This window comes from Aethalodelphis obliquidens, unplaced genomic scaffold (assembly GCF_003676395.1).
Source record: "Aethalodelphis obliquidens isolate GAN/ISIS:26980383/991018 unplaced genomic scaffold, ASM367639v1 scaffold8, whole genome shotgun sequence".
NCBI classification, from domain to species: domain Eukaryota; kingdom Metazoa; phylum Chordata; class Mammalia; order Artiodactyla; family Delphinidae; genus Aethalodelphis; species Aethalodelphis obliquidens.
In genome coordinates, this window is record NW_020837952.1 from 7,009,448 (window position 1) to 7,030,272 (window position 20,825).

General features: G+C 49.8%; 2 protein-coding genes across 2 annotated transcripts; one reads left to right on the top strand and one right to left on the bottom strand.

Moving 5' to 3' along the window:
• Positions 1-3,616: 3,616 nt before the first annotated feature.
• On the top strand, positions 3,617-5,454 carry ACKR5 (atypical chemokine receptor 5). The gene has a single exon (XM_027106720.1). It carries the CDS (start codon positions 4,015-4,017, stop codon positions 5,188-5,190), a length of 1,176 nt encoding a protein of 391 aa, XP_026962521.1. The 5' UTR covers positions 3,617-4,014; the 3' UTR covers positions 5,191-5,454.
• Positions 5,455-7,611: 2,157 nt separating this feature from the next.
• Positions 7,612-15,379, bottom strand: ZBTB39 (zinc finger and BTB domain containing 39). Its single transcript, XM_027106719.1, has 2 exons — positions 15,257-15,379; positions 7,612-13,728 (listed from the first exon to the last, which is right to left on the bottom strand). The coding sequence occupies exon 2, from the start codon at positions 13,682-13,684 to the stop codon at positions 11,549-11,551; it is 2,136 nt and encodes a 711-aa protein (XP_026962520.1). The 5' UTR covers positions 13,685-13,728; positions 15,257-15,379; the 3' UTR covers positions 7,612-11,548.
• Positions 15,380-20,825: the final 5,446 nt, after the last annotated feature.

Here is a 20,825-nt window from a genome sequence, read left to right on the forward strand (position 1 = left end):
ACACACACACACACACACACACACACACACACACACACACACACACAAACTCAAAATGGCTTAAAGACAAATGTTAAGATAGGACACCATAAAACTCCTAGAAGAGAACACAGGCAAAACATTCTCTGATATAAATTGTAGCAATGTTTTCTTAGGTCAGTCTCTTAAGGCAATAGAAATAAAAGCAAAAATAAACAAATGGGACCTAATCAAACTTACAAGCTTTTGCACAGCAAAGGAAACCATAAACAAAATGAAAAGACAACCTACAGAATGGGAGAAAATATTTGCAAATGAGGCAACCAACAAAGGCTTAATTTCCAAAATATACAAACAGCTCATACAACTCAATAACAACAAAAACCCAATCAAAAAATGGGCAGAAGGGGACTTCCCTGGTGGTCCAGTGGTTAAGACTCTGTGTTGCCAATGCAGGGGTCATGGGTTCGATCCCTGGTGGGGGAACTAAGATCCCACATGCTGCATGGCACGGCTAATAAATAATAAATGGGCAGAAGACCGAGAGAGACATTTCTCCAAAGAAGACAGACAGGGACTTCCCTGGTAGTGTAGTGGTTAAGAATCCGCCTGCCAAGGCAGGCGACACGGGTTCGAGCCCTGGTCCGGGAAGATACCACATGCCACGGAGCAACTAAGCCTGTGTGCCACAACTACTGAGCCTGTACTCTAGAGCCTGTGAGCCACAACTACCAAGCCCATGCGCCTAGAGCCCATGCTCTGCAACAAGAGAAGCCACCGCAATGAGAAGCCCTCACACTGCAACGAAGAGTAGCCCCCACTCGCCGCAACTAGAGAAAGCCTGCGCAGAGCAACGAAGACCCAATGCAGCCAAAAATAAATAAATACATTTTTAAAAATAAATAAAAATCCTTAAAAAAAAAGACATACAGATGGCCAATAGGCACATGAAAAATGCTCAACATTGCTAATTATCAGAGAAATGCAAATCAAAACTACAATGAAGTATCACCTCACACCAGTCAGAATGGCCATCATTAAAAAGTCTACAAATAAAGTGAGAGAGTGGCATGGACATATATACACTACCAAATGTAAAATAGATAGCTAGTGGGAAGCAGCCGCATAGCACAGGGAGATCAGCTCAGTGCTTCGTGAGGGGTGGGATAGGGAGGGTGGGAGGGAGGGAGACGCAAGAGGGAAGAGATATGGGAACATACGTATATGAATAACTGATTCACTTTGTTATAAAGCAGAAACTAACACACCATTGTAAAGCAATTATACTCCAATAAAGATGTTAAAAAAAATGTCTACAAATAATAAATGCTGGAGAGGATGTGGAGAAAAGGGAACCCTCCTACATACACTGTTGGTGGGAATGTAAATTGGTGCAGCCACTATGGAAAACAGTATGGAGTTTCCTTACAAAACTAAAAAGAGAGTTGCCATATGATCCACCAATCCCACTCCTGGGCATATATCCGGATAAAACTATAATTCAAAAAGATGAATGCACCCCAATGTTCATAGCGGCACTATTTACAATAGCCAAGACATGGAAGCAACCTAAATGTCCATTGACAGATGAATGGATAGAGAAGATGTGGTGTGTGTGTGTATATATATATGTCAGCCATAAAAAAGAAAGAAATAATGCCATTTGCAGCAACATGGATGGACCTAGAGATTATCATACTAAGTGAAGTAAGTCAGACAGAGAAAGATAAATACCATATGATATCACATGTGAATCTAAAACATGATACAAATGAACTTACTTACAAAACAGAAACAGACTCACAGACATAGAAAACAAATGTATGGTTACCAAAGGGGAAAGGCAGTGGGGGAGGGATAAATTAGGAATTTGGGATTAGCAGATACAAACCACTGTATATAAAATAGATAAACAACAAGGTCCTACTATATAGCATAGGGAACTATATTCAATATCTTATAATAAACCATGATGGAAAAGAATATGAAAAAGAATATATATATATATATATATATATATATAAAACTGAATCACCTTGCTATACACCAGAAACTAACACAACATTGTAAATCAACTATATTTCAATAAAAAAAATTTTTAACATCATGCTAAGTGAAGAAAAACAGACACAAAGGTCACACGCATGATTTGACTGATATTAAATACCCTTAATAGGTAAATCCACAGAGACAGGAAGCAGAAGGGTGGTTACCAGGTGGCTGCCAGGGGCTGAGGGGAGAGGGGATCTGAGACTGCATGCTTAATGGATGTGGTGTTTTCTTTTGGGGTGATGAAAATATTTTGGAATTAGATAGAAGTGGTGGTTGCACAACAACGTGAATACTAAATGCCATTGAATTGTAAACTCTAAAATAGTTAATATTGTCATAGGGATCTCACCTCGATTAAATTTAATCCCCTCCAGCCAGCACACCCCTGGCCCTACAGCCTACAAAACATGGGCCCAGCTCCAGGCGGTTCTGCTCTCTTTTTGCTGCTGCTGTGTGGCTTGTGTGAGACAGGCAACGTCTCTGGATAAGGAAGCCCATCCTCCCTCCCCGCAGAGGTACCTCAGGGATCAAATGACTAACTGAGGTGAAAGAGCTCTGAGAAGCAGGATGCTCTGCTGACACGATGCTCACCAACAACACAAATCCAGGGGCTCCAAGCCTTCCCCTTGGCTTGGAGGGAGAGAGAAGCCTGGTGTCTGTCTTCTCTCTCTCTCCCTCTCTCTCTCCTCCACACTTGGCCAGAGCAGTATGAGCTGTAGGGGGGAGAATGCTGTTCTCCTTCCCCTCCCCATCCAGGAGTCTCCCCGAAGCTCAACACGGCCCCTTCCCCACCCACATTCAGTCTACCTCTCTCTCCAGATTCTCACCTCAGATCACAAAGTGAAGGCTGGGGGAATGGCAGGGGTGGCCATTCAGCAAAAGAGCCAGAGTGATTACGTCTGAATAATTTTCAGATTTATTTTAGCCCTCCCACTCCCATCCAGTTCTGCTTCAGTAGGTATCAAGACAGACAGGGCAGAGTGGGATGCCAATCCCATTTATCGGGTGGAAAACACATACATACGTAAAGCGTTAGCACGTCACTTTGATGGCTCATTTAATTCTCACAGACACCCGTATTAGTAGATACTATTGCTGTCCCATTTTGCAGAGGAGAGAACTGAGGCTTAAAGAGGTAAATTCACACAGCCACAGGAGTCTGGAATTTAACGCTTGCAGCCTGACTCCTCCCTGTCACCGCTACACTGGATGTTTTGCTGTGACTTCCCCTCTAACTGGATTGGGGGAAGGCAGGAAAAACCCCGACCCTCTCCCACAGAGCCTCAGCCAGTGATACTGCTTCCCGGATGAGAAGGGCGGCCCTGAAGCCCGCAGCAAAGCCAGCCCCACGGCCACGGTCCCTCCAGCCTCCCCGCAGCTCCACAGCAGTCCAGACCTGCCGGCCCTCCAGGACCGGAGGTGCTCCCAACAGGGAAACTCAGGTGAGTGTTGCCCTCTCTCAGGGAAGAAGGCAGTGGAGTTTGGAGACGATTGGCTTCCCTGTACGATCCACAGATGTTCCCAGGGATGAACTGGAAGTGTGTGTGTCTGTGCCTGTGTTTGTGTATGTGTGTCCCATACACAAGGCCCAAATAGCAAGACAGAGCAAGAGCCCCTAAGGAAGGCCTGTGTGAAAGGGCCAAAGGGTGAAGCGCCAGGAGAGAAGTGGAGGTTGAGCCCACCTGGGCTGGAGGAGGGCGGGACTGGCCGGGCCGGGGAGAAGGCGTTTGGCCTCTGGTCTCTCCCACCACTGAGCCCCCTTAACAAAATATTTGTGTTCGTGGGTTAAAGCCGGCAGTGAGCCGTGTGCTATTTATTCACGGTTTGAATGTTGCACTTCCCTTTCTTGCCTCTTCAGACGCAGGATCTTTCCCCGAAGCCCCCTGGCCCCCGTGGCCTGCGGCCTTGGGAACACCAGGCTGCTTTCGAGGCCTCCCCCTCTTCCAACCCTCCCTTCTCCCCACTAGGCACTTGCTGGTCCTCATGTCGGCCCCGGGGCCCAGCGTGGCGCCCGCCAGCGAGGCGGGAGAGATCCACAACTGGACGGAACTGCTCCACTTCTTCAACCACACCCTGCCCGAGTGCCACATGGAGCTCAGTGAGAGCACCAAGCGAGTGGCCCTCTTCGTGCTCTACCTGGCTGTCTTCGTGGTCGGGCTGGTGGAGAACCTGCTGGTGATCTGCGTCAACTGGCGCGGGGCGGCCCGCGCAGGGCTGCTGCGCCTCTACGTCCTCAACATGGCCATCGCCGACCTGGGCATCGTCCTGTCCCTGCCCGTGTGGATGCTGGAGGTCACGCTGGACTACACCTGGCTCTGGGGCAGCTTCTCCTGCCGCTTCACTCACTACTTCTACTTTGCCAACATGTACAGCAGCATCTTCTTCCTGGTGTGCCTCAGCATCGACCGCTACGTCACCCTCACCAACGCCTCTCCCTCCTGGCAGCGCCACCAGCATCGAGGGCGGCGGGCCGTGTGCGCCGGGGTCTGGGTCCTCTCGGCCCTCATCCCGCTGCCCGAGGTGGTCCACATCCGGCTGGTGGAGAGCTTTGAGCCCATGTGCCTCTTCATGGCGCCCTTTGAAACGTACAGCACATGGGCCCTGGCGGTGGCCCTGTCCACCACCGTCCTGGGCTTCCTGCTGCCCTTCCCTCTCATTGCGGTCTTCAACGTGCTGACAGCCTGCCGGCTTCGGCGGGCAGGACAGCCTGAGGGCCGGCGCCACTGCCTGCTGGTGTGTGCCTACATTGCCGTCTTTGTCACCTGCTGGCTGCCCTACCATGTGACCCTGCTGCTGATCACACTGCACGGGACCCACATCTCCCTCCACTGCTATCTGGCCCACCTGCTCTACTTCTTCTACGACATCATCGACTGCTTCTCCATGCTCCACTGCGTCGTCAACCCCATCCTGTACAACTTTCTCAGCCCGAGCTTCCGGGGCCGGCTGCTCAACGCTGTGGTCCATTACCTTCCCAAGGTCCAGGCCAGGGAGGGCAGACATGCTTCCTCCTCCTCCTCCTCCACCCAGCATTCCATCGTCATCACCAAGGAGGGCAGCCAGCCCCCTGCAGCCAGCCCCCGCCACCACCCAAGCCTGAACTTCCAGGCAGCAGACACCCCACCCACCTCTGCTCCTCGGGCTCTTATAGCCAGCTGAGGAAGATTCCAGTCTCCTCTACCAGCCAAGTAGAAAGCTGGAAGTGTAGGTGAGAGATCGGGGGTGGGGGTGGGGGGCGGGGGGAGAGGGTCAGAGCCCTCATGGCCGAATTTTGAGTATGTCTTAAAATATTGAAGTCGGGGGATGGGGTGGGAGGCAGGGAGGGAGAGGGAACGGGTCCTTGGCGTTGTACCATTCGACACGGTCCCTGTGCCGAAGGGAGACACGCAGGGGAAAAGGAGAAATAAAGAATAGAGACAGACATGACTCTGGATCTCTGAAAAAGTCTGCACTGCAAGCTGGGACTGGGAAGGGAGCTGAAGCTAAAGAGATGCTCAGCGGAAACCAGACGCACCCGTTTCAGAAACCACGCTGGCCGGAAAGAGTGAGCTCCACAGGAACCCCACACAACTTTCCTTTTGTGTTTGTGCTTGTTGATCTCCTAGCACACATGTAGGCTACAGGGACAAGAGGCCAGAGGCCAAGGAGCCAGGAGGCCTCAGGAGGCTGTTTTCTAGCAGTGCATCCTCAGTGTGATGATAAATGGAGGGGGTGGGCGGTGGGGACAGCAGGGGCGGGGTGAAGCTGAGGTCTCAGACAGGCACCCTGCAGCTGGGCCGGCTCGAGGATTCTCCACCCCCACCATGCAGGAAAGGGCTCCATTTCCTTGCTGATACTCTCCCCTTCGTCCATCCTGATCCCCTCCCCCCAAAGCAGAGGCGCTGTCCCAGAGTCCACGCTCCTCGTAGCCCATCTTCCCCCAGCTCTGGGTCTAGCAGGTTTCCAGACTTCTACCCTCAGTCCCTCCCTTTCTCTCCAGATCATAGGAAAATATCAAGATATCCACTCTGGGAGCAGACTTCGGGACAGGCAGCAGGAGGCACTGACAAGTGCTCTGTCCCTCAGCCTTTGCCCCTGCACGGGGTGGGGAAGTGGAAATCTTCCAATTCTGTCACAGGGCAGAGTTCTGGTGTTCTCCTAAGTTAGGTCTCACCCTCAGACTTCTTTCTTCCTGGCCAAGTCGTCTCATAATTTTCCTGTCCAGCAACTTCTATTAACACTTGTCCTATAGACAGGAAAAGAAGTCCTCTTGTTAACAAGGAGGTCTTCTGGAAGGGGCTCATTTATCAGTTTGGGAAACTAGGACCACGTCCATGAAGCACTCTGACTGAAGTAGAGCCTAAGAGCAGGTCCCAGCCCACCAGTGCCGAGCCCTCTGCCCCTCCATCCTGCCTGTGGAGAACGAGAGGTTTGTGGACACGCTCACTGAGACCTTCTGTCCTGCTCAAGTGCTCAGTATGTCAGGAATGTTTAACTTGGAATAACCACTCGCTGACCTAGAGCACCATCTCCTCTGCACTTAGAAATCTGAGACTGTATTCACCAGATGCATTAAACATGTGCTCCAGCGGTGTATGAACCCGTTTGTCAGGAGCACAGAGGGAAATCTGTGTCTAACTCCCCCGGCTCATTGGGCCCAAACCTGAAAAAGGGCCTTTTCTTTTCTTTTTTTTTAAGAGTCTTAACGCTTCAAACAGCTGCTTGGTGGCGCAGACCTGAAACCTTTCTCAGCCAGGGGAGTTTGGGCTGTGACTTGGCGCTGCAGTAAGGGCTGACCTAACAAGGCACAGAATGTATTAGAAAGACTTTCCTCACTTGTGCCCACATAAAAACCCAGCCCAGACCCAATGTCCTTATCACTGGCCCCTCTGCCTCAGGGTCCGGAAGTTGTCTCAAGGAAACCCAGTTTTACATCTGTCACACCCCAGATTACCTGAGGCCACTTTCCCAACATCTTCTCTTCTCGTGGACTCCATTTTGGCAACCAGTGACCACCCTGGCGGCACAAATACTTCCTTAGGGCCTGAGAGGAGAACTCGTGTGCCGACAGCAGCAAGGCCCTCTGCTCTACATTTGCAGTGCACTGATGGTGGCCTGGGCCCAAGCAGTGTGCTCTGAGACCAAATGGACCACATCGCACCCTGACTTCTAGAGAGGCCTGTCTCTTCTCTGTGGGGGGACATTTGTTACCAACCTCATGAAATCATGCCGAACCTCCGCCCCCTTCTCTGAATCTGCCTCTCTCCACTCTGACATATCACGTCGTGGTGAATTAAACGGCGCTGGCAAGACAATCTGCGGCCAAATCTCTGGTCCACCCAGACATTAGCAGAGTCCCACTGCTCTCTCTGGGCCAACAGAAGATTCCCCCAGAGATGGTCCCTCTGAAAAGGCTGGGCCATTGAGTTAATTTTCCACTAAAAACAGATCAAGTCCGGGGAATTCCAGCTACAGGAAAGGAAAATGTGCACCTGAAAGAGTGCTGGCACCTGCTGAGCAGAATCCTGATACTGAAAGGGTGGAGGCCCAGATCCTCTGAACCCTGAGGGATGAGCACGATCACAGTAAATAAGAAAAGAATTCCCATTTCAAATTTCCTTTTTTTATTCTAAATAAAAACCACACTTTGTGCCGAACAATGGAATATAAAAGAATCAGATGTACAACGATTTTAGACATCTACTATTTGGGGGAAAAAGTTTACAAAATATACAAAACTTTACAGCAATAGATAGTAAACACTTAAATATTAGGAGGTCAGTACTTATTAATTTAATGGAAGGAGTTAAGACGTCAACAATTTTTCTTGGTTTCAAAAGAGATTTAGCTAGTAGAGGTGGGAGGGGAGGGTGGACTGGACAGGGGAAGGGTGTTAAAGAAACATCCAAGGTAAAAGTTTCCTTTTCATTCTGATGTTAAGTTTACCATGAGTTATCACGTTGAAATCAACGCTGTGTGCCCTGCTTCCTGATTCATTCAGCGCAGGATTTAGGGAAAAGGACACGTGGGGACTCCCACATGGGCAGATTTCTCCACACAGCCCACTTCCATGCCACCAAAATCATGCCCATCTATGAAGGAATTTAAATTCACTTCCTAAGTTGAGTAGTCTGGGGACTAGGGCACAGCAGGTGGCCAGAAGAGGAAGAAAATCCACCAGCAGCAAAACCTGACTGGGGAGAAGGTATTTAAGCTCAAAGGTTATCCTAGAGACAAAAGGGTACTGACAGAGCAGAAGAAAGTCAGAAAGAATTTTCATCCATTTCCTGACCCCCCACCCCCACCTCCTTTCTTCCCAACTAGCCATGAACTAGAGTGACTCCACAGAGTCTTAAAATTTAGGACCAAATACCAGGGTACAGCAGAGCTTCCCAGCAGGTGCTGTGGCATCAGTGAGCCGTGGATGGGCCAGAGGAGCACCAGGATACTGATCCCTTCCTCTGGCCACAGCAGCTGTTTACAGTGTGCCATTAGAGTATCACCGTTTTCCCTCAGGAAAAGAGTTGGGAATGGCCTCGTGTTTGCTTTAATGCTCTAGTCGCCATCTTGAAATTCTTAATAATTTTTAAACAAAGGGCTCTGTAAATTATGTAGCTGGTCCTGAGTACAGAACAAGAAAAAGGGAGAAAAGGGAGAAGAAGAGACATTCAAGGATCAAACAGAACTTTGGAACAATACAGCAGGAGACAGTGCTAAACTGGGCTCCAGGGCAGAGAGGGCAACAAAATCCAAAGAACAGTTGAAAAAATTTTAAATTCAAAATACAATTAATACCTTCCACCAGGTATCCTAGAGCACCCTTTGCCACAATATAGTGTTTCAAGTAAAACAGTGCAGAAAAGGGTGAGCTGGTGGCAGAGGCAGCAAACATGACTCCAAACAGAGGAAGGGTTGAGGTGCGAACACGGGGGACACGCAGGGGAACAGGGTTTGGTCAATGAGCCTCATGAGCTACTGACCTGCTACATGTCTGACTGCAACCAGCCGGGCCACCCTGGCTGACCACTTTGCCTCAGGAGGATCAGGGGGTGCAGTTTCTTGTTTAGTGTTTCAGGGGCAAAGTTTCAGGGACTTGCTTTTTGGTTTACTGGCGAAAAGGGAAAACTTCACAGTTTCAGGTTAAGTATACAGACTACCCAGCACCCATGATATCCTCTGTTAAGGAAGAGGGTTTCTCCAGCATACTGATCCATTCTCAGCTACCTGGCTGGGTCCCAGTGAGCATCCCCACTCTCAGATCCGGCCCTTCAAAACTCAGTCCTCACCAACAATCTGCGAGAAACTGCTCAGGCTTGAAAAGTTTAGCAGATAGGTGACTGTAGTCTTTTACACACCTTCCTTCTTAATCGCCTAATGGTCAGCGTGGGAAGAAAGGGAGCAGTCAGTCAGGGAAGAAGTGTCAGCACTGCTTTCTGACAAGAATGTCCCAGGGGAACATTTAAGTAGTTGGATTCAGATGGTGAAAGGTGGCCACTTGACAAGTCCCTTCATGTAATGGTCACCCCACCAGAGAGCCATGCACACAAACTCGGGGGCTTTATCAGTTTAGGGCTGGGGAGAGAGGCAGCAGGTCCAACAGGGACAGAGCTTTGGTTTATTTGTATGTCTTATTATAGCTTCCCAACTTTAGGAAGGATGAGAAAATATGCAAAAAGGTCCTTCATGTGACTTGATCCCCTCAACCCAGTGCCCAACCTACTCAATCAGAGGACGGAAAGGGGATGGAAGGCCTAGGGATTTAACAAGCCTCAACTTTCTAGAATGTACATCCATTACCTAAATGGTTCCCTGGGTCTATTCTGCAAGAGACTATCTGGAGAGAAAGAAAAGAATTTGCTTGTTTAAAGGCTTGACCTGTTCTCCCCTAGTTTTAGCCCCTGTTTCCCAAATATCTGGCCAGGATTGTCCCCTGGAATATGGCTACTTGCTGGGGAGAAGCTCATTTTCCTGAAGTCTCTTATCCAAGAGATGCTGGGTAATATGTATACAAAAACAAAAATAAATAAATATTAATGTCCAAAAAGGCCTTGTGAGTTAATTAAAACCACTTGCTTGTAAAACAGCCTGGGGTGCTGCTGAGTCCCACGAGGGGCTGTATCAGGGCCGAGGCCAGGGACCCCCAGAGCTCGCCTGAGCAGGTGAGGTAGTATGGGTTACTGAGGTGCCACCTTGTGAGATGCGAGATCCGAGGACCCTCTCCCTCAAGCCTTCTTTGGGTAAGACCCCTCAAAAAGGCAACTAAGAACGGAGCCAACCAGCACCCCAGGACTGGGCAGACCCATTCCCGAGTCACCTAGGGAGGGCCTGAACCAGCTGCTGGTCAATAGCGCCCCCTGGTGGCGACACAATGACAGATCAGGATAAATTCCAGCAGGTCAAATGGGAGCTGCCAAAGCTCTGGCCCAGTTAGCACAAAGTATTAACAACAGGTTACCTGACTGGGACAGACAGACACACATCCCGCTACAAACCACCAGTTACTCGGGTCCCTTTAATCCTGAAGGGCTCACAGTCCACCACTCCACCTCATGGGGTCTTCTCATCTACGCTACAGGCCAAACACACTTCTAGGTGGGAGACTGGATGTAAATTAAGGCAAGGCTGCTGCTTCAGAGACATCCCCACCTCTCCACCAGGAAACTCAAGGTCGATGGACGTGGCCAGATGACAGAGGATTACATCAAAGCGGCTCCCTGTCCTTTCTGCCCACAGGGAAGGCCTGATGTCCCGGGCCATCACTCCATAAAATTGTGTTTCTTTGGAATTGAGGAGAAAAGAGAAAACCTCCCTTCCTGTCCATCCAGGCTGCCACTTCCGGCGGCACTGCAGGACACCTCTTCTGGCTGGCAAGGATTCATCCCAAAGCCTTCTGACCTAAACAGAACGCTTTGTCCCCAGTTTGGATCTAGCTGCCAACAGATTTTACTGTCCAATCAGCAGATTCGAGCCATGGAACAAGCAGGACCCTCCATCCCTGACCCCTTTCCCCTGCTGAGGGCTGGGACTGGCACCTGAGGTGAGCTGCCCTGCTGACCAGTCTTTTCTGAATGACCACATTCCCAAAATCTCTCTCATAGCTGGTTGTCCCGGTTGGAGGTCTGGCAGTAATACCCACGGTGAAAACCTCTCTCCACCTCCTCTGTTCAGTGAGGCTGTTGGTTGGATTCTTAGCAGCATAAAACCTATCAGTAAACTAAAACACTAGCGGCTGGGGAAGCGGATCTAGTTGACACCAACTGCCTGACGAGATCCCAAAACCAGCCTCAAAAGAATCAAAAACACAGCCCTCCATGGGCAAGAACAGGTAAGGAGGTAAACATGATATAGGGCCGTTGTTCTCAAAAACAGTAACAGTGTTCATGTGCTATTTCTTCTTTCTTCTTCTTTCAACACAGGACAGAACAGAACTCCTAGCAAGGCAAAACTGTAACTTCAGCTGGGGAGGGACCAACAGCCATTAGAAAACCAACGTCCTGGCTGCTGCCTGGGAGCTGCCCCTGGCTCTGCTGGGACCCAGTCAGCTGTCCAGGTTCTTTTCGGCCTCTTTGGAATGGATAATGTACATGAAGGTCTGCTCAATGGTGAAGTCAGGCGGGAGGCTGCCTTTGTGCACGCCGACGTGCTTGCTCATGAGGTTAAGGGTGGAGCTGTAGTGGCCACAGACCGTGCAGCGATACATGAGGGCCCCCGAGTGCGTCTTCAGGTGGCATTTGATGGTCGAGCGGCCTCGGAAGAACTTGTGGCACACCTTACACTGGTACGGCTTCTCGCCCGTGTGGATCCGCCGGTGGTAGTTGAACTCACTCGTGTGGGCAAACCTTTTGCCACACACCTTGCAGCTATACTTGCTATTCCCGGGTTGGCCCTGCAGCACCAGCTCCTCATTCAGGAACTCCTCAGCCGGCAGCTTCCGCTTCTGGAGAGCTGGGTGCTGTAGCCCCAAACCAGGCCGTGCATCAAGGCCACTGTTGCATTTGTGCTGGCTGACGTGGTAGCGATAGGCAGCCTCCGACTTGAAGCTCTGGCTGCACAAGTGACAGTGGAAGAGGGCGTCTTCCAGGCTTTGGTGCACAGCCATGTGCTTCTCCAGGAGAGGCCAGTCCACAAAGCTGTTCGCACAGACAGAGCAGGAGAAGACTGAGATACCGAGATGGGAGAGTGTGTGCCACATGAGGCTGCAGAGGTTAAGGTGGCGCTGGTCACAGACGCTGCAGACCTGGCCTTTCAGGTTCAGATGGTCAAGGATGTGGCCCCGGACCACGTGGAAATCTTTGGCCAATGCCTTCCCGCAGGCAGCACACTGCAGCTCTGTGGAGGCTGCCCCTGAAAAGAGACCCAGCTTCCCAGGCAGGGGGTCGTTGGGGTGGACGATGATGTTGTTCTCAAATATTCCATCCCGTCGGTGGAGGGTCAGCTGCCACTGGGTAAAGAACTTAGTTTCACACATGTCGCAGGAGAAGAGGAAAATACCAATGTGGGACAGAACATGGGTCACCCGGGAGTTTCGGTCCTGGAAGTGGGTCTCACAGACCTTGCAGTTGCCAGTCAGCAGGTCCACATGGTCCCGAGCATGCTGTCGGATCAGTTGAATGTTGGGCTCTAGAACTTTCTTGCATACCTGGCAGGGCATGGCCTTATTCTCTCGGCTGTCACTCTCTCCAAAAGTCAGCTCGTCCTCACTGTCATCACTCAACTCAATCACCTCCTCGGCTGTGCCTATCTCCTCGGTGGGGTCTTCAAACTGCAAATCTTCATCCCCCAGGTCCTCCAGCTGGAGCTCATCCATCTGCCCAAAGCTCGGGTCTTTGGAGTGGTCGCTATTGCTCAGACAGGAGTTGGTCCCAGTGGTGATGTCTATGGCATTGTCAGGGGTGAAGAAACTGTTTTTACTGAAGTCTCCATTGCTCTGGACTTTGTATGGCTGGCAGGACCTTGTGCTGGTTTGGACGCCCATGCCGACAGCGCCTAGGACTGGCTGGGTCACCACACTGGGAACGGACGTGAACGGAGCAGGGGCATCATGGTCTTCTGTCTTTGGCGGCAGTGGCTGCTGCGGCAGAGGCAGGCTATGGTTAGTGTCACTGGTAACGTTTCTCTCTTCCTCTTTATAGTTTCCTCCAGCATCACTAGGCAACGCATAGTTTCGATCAGGACCAAAGTGCTCCCCCCCACCCCTGAGTTCTCCAAGGGGATGGGCTGGTTCTGCTGAGCTACAACTCAGGGTACTGGAGTGGCTCTCACTGGTGCTGGTCAGGGGCTTGGCCACAGCAGTGCTCTCCAGGTCAGGAAAGGTGGAGTGACAGGCCCGGAGGAGATCCTCCATACCCAGTCGCTCAGCTACCTCGTAAATGACCCCAACGTTGATCAGGTCCGTGAAGAGCTCTGACGTGTAGACAAAGCTCAGAATCTTCTCAAAGTTGGCGGGGGTGATGAAGTCTACCACATAGGTCCTGGCAGCATCAAGCCCAGTGTTCAGGAAGAGGTTCTGGAAGTAGCCAGCTGCGCAGGCCAGCACGGCTTTGTGGGCTGGGAAGGAGCGGCTCCCCACTACGATGGTGACATCACACATGGTCTCGGAGAGCCGGCACTTGTTGAGTTCCTTCAGCAGGTTGTTGGGGTGGTTGGTGCTTTGCAGTTTGATCCTCATGCCCATCTTAGCAGCTCCTATGACGTTGCCTCTCTATCAGCACGGTTAATCTGTGGACAGCAAAAGGAAAAGGTGGATGGCCAAACACACCCCTGCCGGTGAGGAGTTCTGCAGGACGAAATACCACCAGTCTGCACGTTTCCAAGCCCTGGGCGGAGAGCAAGAGTGAATGGACAGACACCTGCTCCATTCTGCTCGGGGCAAGGACAGCAAAAGTGACAGGGCAGTGACCTCTCTCCCTGCATACTCCCAAAGACAAGAGTTGTCACAACAAAATCCAAAACTATTGAAAAAAATCTGATGGGTTGGTCTTTAGGAGTAAGAGAAGCTGTAGGCCTGGGTGGACAGAAGCTAGTGCCTTAAAGCCAAGCCAGAAGCATCCTCTCGACACAATCTTATACTTCATTACCAGAGCAACTGGTTCTAATTTTTCTCATATTAAATGCCTAATTTCTTCCTGAATCCAGGCTTTCCTATCTCACTGAGTATATTCTCTTCGCTTATGATGCCAAATGCCATATACATACTTGAACACAATTATCAAGCTCCATTAGCTGTTGGGGACAAGATAAGGATGCTCTACCCTTCAGTTTCCTATCATCGCTGTGATCGTTCAGGCCGTAAAAAAATCTCTTGCTTATTCTTGAGTTCCCATCTCTCCCTACCTATGCTACCTGCCTCCCCTCTTGTCTCTCCATAGCCCAGAGCCATTCAGATACTGCTCTATCACATTCTCTGTATGCTGTGGATGAAGTTAAAACACTCAGACACCAGAGAAGTAAAGCAAAGCAGAACACCACTGTGGCATTTAATATTACCTAAATATGCTTCAATTTTTCTTCCCACCCTTTTCAGGATTTATGCTTATGTTGACCAGAAGTAAGAGATATATACCTGATGCCATAAGAAGGCATCTAATTACATAGGTAACTCCTAAAGGCTTGCTCAGTACCACTTTTTCCCCTTTTTGAGTCCTGCCCGCCAGAAAGAAGACAAACTAGTTGCCTTCTCTCTCGGCCTCACGACTTGCCCTGGGCAACACAGACCCACATTCGACTAACTCCCAACTTTTTCTGGGGCCCAGGAAGCTTCTGAGCATTGCTGGGTACCAGCCAAGCATCTCCCGGGCCCTGGTGGCCACACATCAGCGGTCAGTAGGTCCGGACACCGGGAAGCCCAAGCGGGCAGTGGGAGGGGACGGATTCGGAACTTCGGAGAAGGCACCCCAACAATCCCGCGGCGCCGCCGTCTCCCCTCTGGAGGGTCGAATCCGAGAGGAAGGGCGTTGGATCTGGCTGGGGCACTCCATCTGGGAGGCATCGAGCACTTCGGTCCCTCCCCAAACAGCGGGGGAATTCCTCAGGGCGACCTCGGGCGGGGACGGGGGGTGGCGGCGGGGAGCGGGGTCGGATGGGGATCGAGGGGATAGGCGGCGGGGCCGGCCAGGGTCGGCGCGCGGCCGGGGAGGATGGGTCCGGCCGAGGGGAGCGGGCAGGAGGGAGCCAAGCGAGAGCGAGAGAAAGGCCGGGATGGGGGTCGGGCCTCGGCCGGGGCAGCCCTCGGCCGGGCCGCGCTTACCCGGCTCCGCGGGGCTCGAGCACCATCGCCGCCGCCGCCTCACACAAAGGCCCCGGCCCGCCGTGCCCGGCCCGACAAGGAGGCGGCGCCGCCGGCCGCGGCCAGACTCTCCATCCGCCGCGCCGCTCGCCGCACCGGCCCGGGCCGCCCCCACCGCCCGGCCCGCAGCGCCCCCCGCCGTCCCGGAGGAGGCAGCGCCCCCCGCCGCTCGGCCGCAGCGCCCCCAGCCGCCCAGGAGGAGGCAGCGCCCCCTCAAGGCGGGGCCGGGCGCGAGGCCAGCGGGCCAAAGCCGCCGAGCCTCCGGCCGCCCTCACCCCTCGCGCCCTCTCCGCTTCCCCGCCCGGCCCTCGCGCTACCCGGGACCCTCGACCCCACCTCCAACCCCCGCGCGGCCCAGGGACCGCCGCCGCCGGGCCCCGCGGGCAACGGTGAGGACGTTTCCAACACCCCCATCCCCAACCCAGGCCTGGCTTTTCTGAAGCACTGATCCTCCGGATGCAGGACCACTCCCTCCTCGCGCTGGTACCTGGAGAAGTGAAAAACCCTATCCCAGCTCTAAGCTTAAATCGGCTTCCCTGTTCCACATCTCATATTCCCAGAAGTTTACTCTCAGAACGTCTGCTGTTGTAGTTTTACACGAAGTTGTGAGACTGTTTGATTAATTTACGTCTCCTCCACCAGGCAGTGACCTTCCTGAAAGCAGGGCGCCGTGGTTCTGCACACTACCGCGTCCCTGCGCTTCCCACACGCTTCTGGTTCATATGATAGGTGCTTAACAAAGCCTGTTTGAATGAATGAACAAGTACTTTTGGGTCCCTGGTGGAGAACCCTCTGGAAGTTCACTGTGGACCCTCCTTCCAGCTAGGTGGGCAAATGAAGGAATTCACAGGATCCCACTGCACCTTGGCAGCGCAGGCCTGTTCCCGGCAGCTTGTCCTCCCTGGAGGGGTGCAGAACTTGACACCTCAAAATATGCCTCTTTGGCATAAGGATTATTTTTAAGAAGCAGCAGACGGGGGAGAAGCTCTGAAAAGTGAGTAGAAGTTACACTTTTGTAAAAGATATTTACATTTATAAGGGAAATGTCCATTTGTAAGGTACCTCTCTGTACCAGGAAGAGAAGGGTTACTAAATGTCTAGAAACTTAGTTTTCCTGGGTATCTCCCATGTATACAGGAAGTATACCTGTTATTAAACTTCTGTTTCTTTTTTCCTTTTAATCTGTCTTTTATTATTTACTCAGCCAGGAACCTCAAAGGGTGAGGGAGAATTATTTTTCCTCCCCTACTTCCTCAACTCGTTTTCAGCTCAGTTTCTCTGCTTCCACCCACCCTTCTCCTTTAGTGCAGCAGTTACCCTCCAAATCTTCTCCCCAGATGCTCCTGCCCAAGAATTGTTATCAAACTGAAACTACCTGAGTTTAACTGAGAGATGTGATCAAAATTTAAGGCATTGGCACCATTACCAGCGACCAGTCTGAAGTTCTCATCACAGCTTTTACTGTGACATTCACAGGTCATAAAGGTTTTTTGGCTGAATCTCTGTGGTATTCACAGGTCACGACTTCAGGCTCACAGTTTTTTAGTTGGTCATATTTTTTATTCCCTTTTTGGTGTTCCACTCTTAGGGAGATCATTTGCTTGGTGGTTAGCAACTGACAACATGCATTTAAAGCTTTTAAGAGAATACAGGAGGCTTCCTTGGTGGCGTAGTGGTTAAGAATCCGCCTGCCAATGCAGGACACACGGGTTCGAACCCTGGTCCGGGAAGATCCCACGTGCTGCAGAGCAACTAAGCCTGAGCGCCACAACTACTGAGCCTGTGCTCTAGAGCCCGTGAGCCACAACTACTGAAGCCTGTGTACCTACAGCCCATGCTCTGCAGCAAGAGAAGCCACTGCAATGAGGAACCTGCACACAGCAAGGAAGAGCAGCCCCCACTCACCGCAACTAGAGAAAGCCTGCGTGCAGCAACGAACAGCCATAAATAAATAAATTTATTTTTTAAAAAAAGAGAGAGAGAGAATACAGGGCACAAGGAGACTACTATAACGATTATAAGCAGGACAATTCCCAATGTCTAGAGTGCACTTCAGAGCCATGGTCCCCAAGACACAAAGCAATCAAAATCAAACAAGTCAAAGAAAGACCCCATTAGAGGAGTCACCTTTTTAAGCCAAGTGGCTTGTTCAGTAATCTTATGCAGCTGAGTTTCAACTTCCCCAGAAGTGTTCATTTAGGTACAGTGGGTGGCGGTGGCCATAGCACAGATACCTCCTTGTTCAGCTAAAAGAAAATCAAGAACAACTTTGGCTGGAGAGTCTAAGGATTTTTTTGGGCAGGCATTAGTTTAGCAGCACATTCAGGAAAATCTTTAAGAGTTAAGGAGAGATTTCTGATCACAACCTCATCTGTACTCACTCCTAACCAGGAGTAGAGGGACCTGCCAAAGGAAGCAAATCCTGAATCACGAAAGCCTCCTGGTAGGTCCTTTCTAATTTGATGATGTAAATTCAGGGAAGTTGACCCAATAAGGTGTCTCAGTTTGTCTGTGAACAGTCAGGGGCACAGTTACATAACCTAAAAGGCATTGCCCAGTTATGCACTAGCCATCCAGGCATTCCTAGGCCCAAGGAGAATGACAACCACCACAGACAAAGATTAATTCTGTCAGGGCACAGACCAATTCTGCTAAGGTGGCACTATTAATGGTCAGATCAGAGTTTTTATGACAAAACCAGCAGTCTGAAATGTTATCCCCCTTAGCAATGGCCTGGGACATATGGATGATGGTGTCATCTTTCCAGACCAATGACAGAGTAAAGGAAAGAAAGAAAAGAAGTAAGGGTTTCAAGTTTAGTTAAAGTAGGAAGTCTTGATCTGATGTCTTGGGTGGAAGAAGTTTACATCAATGTCAGCTACCTCTCTTCTTTGTCAATTTGATATTGAGGTCTCCAGCTGGTGTGAAGTTCCTAAAATCAGAAGGAGCCCTTTTTAATTAGGAGCTGTGGACCCAATGTTCAAGTTCCTGAAGTTTGGCTGCCATCCGGGTAAGACCTGGTATAGTCCCTTCCAAGGAGTTTCAAGGGCATTCTATTAGTGATTATTAGGTTATTAGTGATTCCAAATTAGAAGGGTGGGAGAAAATTGGAAACATTAGTTTGGAGAGTTGTAGCCAGATATTTGAGGAAACTAGAAGAATTCAGGATCCAGTTTAGTTTTCAAGTATATTACAAAACCTCAAAGATAATTAACAGAATTAGAATCTAATATTTACAAAGGTTAAAACATAATTTTTCTCTCTACAATCACTCCATTTCCCCCCAAAGATAACACAACAATTCGTTTGAATTTAACTTGGCCTGATTAGTTACGTAAGTGCAACAAGAGTAGTGATTGACCCTATAAGCTCTTTTTTAAGACTGCTTTACTAGGAGTTTCAGATTGAACTCTTAAAAGCCTCTGAAGCCAGGAAGCCAAGCCAAGGATGGCCATCAGACTTTACCTGAAAAACCTGTAGTTTGGGTGAATTCTCCTCTTCTCAAGGTCCTGAAAATATCCTGGGGTTCCTGGACCTGCCGGGAAATGACCTTCCTTACTTACATGGTAAGGCTGCCAGGAACCCTGTAAGTAGAGTACCAAGCCAATTTTTCCAAGGGGCTTTACTGGCCTTATAAAGTCAACCTTAGTTCCTTAGAGCTACCTAGTCATATCTGAGTCTATGCACATTTCTCTTAACTATGACATTTCAGTCAAAGCCTTGATAATGTAGCCAGCGTTTCCAATTGCATCCTGTTACAAGGAGAGCAGATTTTTATTGGACTTATGCAAATAACTAATCCTATTGCCATGAGAAGAATACTCAAGAGTTTCTGAATTCTGACAGGATCAGGTAGGGAGAAAAAGTACATGTTTCATCTTTGTTTACAAAGGTATATGTTACCAAATTGCTGTAAATCATAGATAGCTTAAGAAAAAAAAGGTTTTCTTAAGTTTAGAAAAACAAAACATTAAGGGACCAGCAATGTTGCAAACAAAAAAGTCGTAAAATTTTTAATTCTTCTCCTCAGTTATTCAGTCCCATGTAAGTAATACTTGTTCTGCTTGAATCCAGTTTTTCCATTAGTTCTGGAAATTCTTACCTTGTTCAGTTATATGCTCTTAAAGTTATCATAAACCTGTACTTACCAAAGTCCTTTCCATGAATCTTCTTGAAAATGACATACTTTTGCAGCTGATGTTGAAGAATCTGCATAAGGCCTTTAAGAACAATCCCTTTTCCAGTGTTTCCATTGATTACAACTGAACATCAATCCCTGGGCAGCATTTTGATGATGGACACCTAGGAGGATGTAATAGGGGAGGCCTAGGTGTTGTTCTAGATACCTTTTGTGTTTTTAGTAAGATTTTGCCATTTTTGTAGATATTTATAGCTTCTGGAACCATCGTTCTTAGACATAAAATAGGCAGGTATGGGCTTCCCTGGTGGCGCAGTGGTTGAGAGTCCGCCTGCCAATGCAGGGGACACGGGTTCGTGTCCCGGTCCAGGAGGATCCCACATGCCGCGGAGCGGCTGGGCCCGTGAGCCATGGCCGCTGAGCCTGCGCGTCCGGAGCCTGTGCTCCGCAGCGGGAGAGGCCACAACAGTGAGAGGCCCACGTACCGCAAAAAAAAAAAAAAAAAAAAATAGGCAGGTATGCCAGAAGGTGGCATGCTTGACTCTTTGGAGCTTAAGGATCCTGTTATATTTTTAGCTAAGATTTTGGGTCTCTGGGAGCCAAACTAATACCTAAGAGGGATGTGCCACTGGGTTGGAGATTGTGTGGTGTTTTACAAGTGTACCTCATTGCATGGAAATTTTATTGAGGTTGGCATCAATCTAACCCATTCTATGACCAAATTATCCTAACATGGGAGTCTTTTGGTTAGGTGAGCACTCTAACAGGTTTTTTTGTTGTTTTATTTTTTTCTAACAGCTTTTAAGTGCTCATCAATTTTTGTAACTTTATGGCTTCCAAGATTCCGATTAACAATAGCCTTTATCTACACTAAGCGAGACAAACAAACATGTGCATCTTAACACACCAGCAGTAACCAAGAGATGTTACTGCAGCTTGGCCAAGGAAAGTCCCTGTGTGCACCACCACCAATTCCCATGGAACTGGGGACTGGAAAAAAGATTGAACCAGCAGACCCCAAACAATGGGGATTGCAGACTGATTCCAAACAAATGAGGAGCTGCAGCTGCCACCAGCAGTTCCCAACATGGAATCTGGGGAAGGATTCCAAACAAATATGAAACTGCAGACCAAACCACCAGCAGTTCCCTGTGTGGAATCTGGGTACAAACCAGCAGCTGGGATTTTCTGCTCAAGTGGGGGAATTGTGGTCTGAACCAAGGGCTAGGGGATTGGGTTCTGGATGGAATCATCTGGTAGCTCAAGCTGACCTGTGCCAGATTGGAAAGTCAATTAGATCAGGAGCTTGACACACAGAGTGGAGCTCAGAGCTGAGAGGAACTTACTCACGGCCCTTGGAAACAATGAGAGAGACACAGAACTCAAAAGAGT

Excerpts from the sequence above, each read along its gene's own strand:
- ACKR5 (XM_027106720.1), top strand. The coding sequence starts at position 4,015 with ATGTCGGCCCCGGGGCCCAGCGTGGCGCCCGCCAGCGAGGCGGGAGAG.
- ZBTB39 (XM_027106719.1), bottom strand. The coding sequence starts at position 13,684 with ATGGGCATGAGGATCAAACTGCAAAGCACCAACCACCCCAACAACCTG.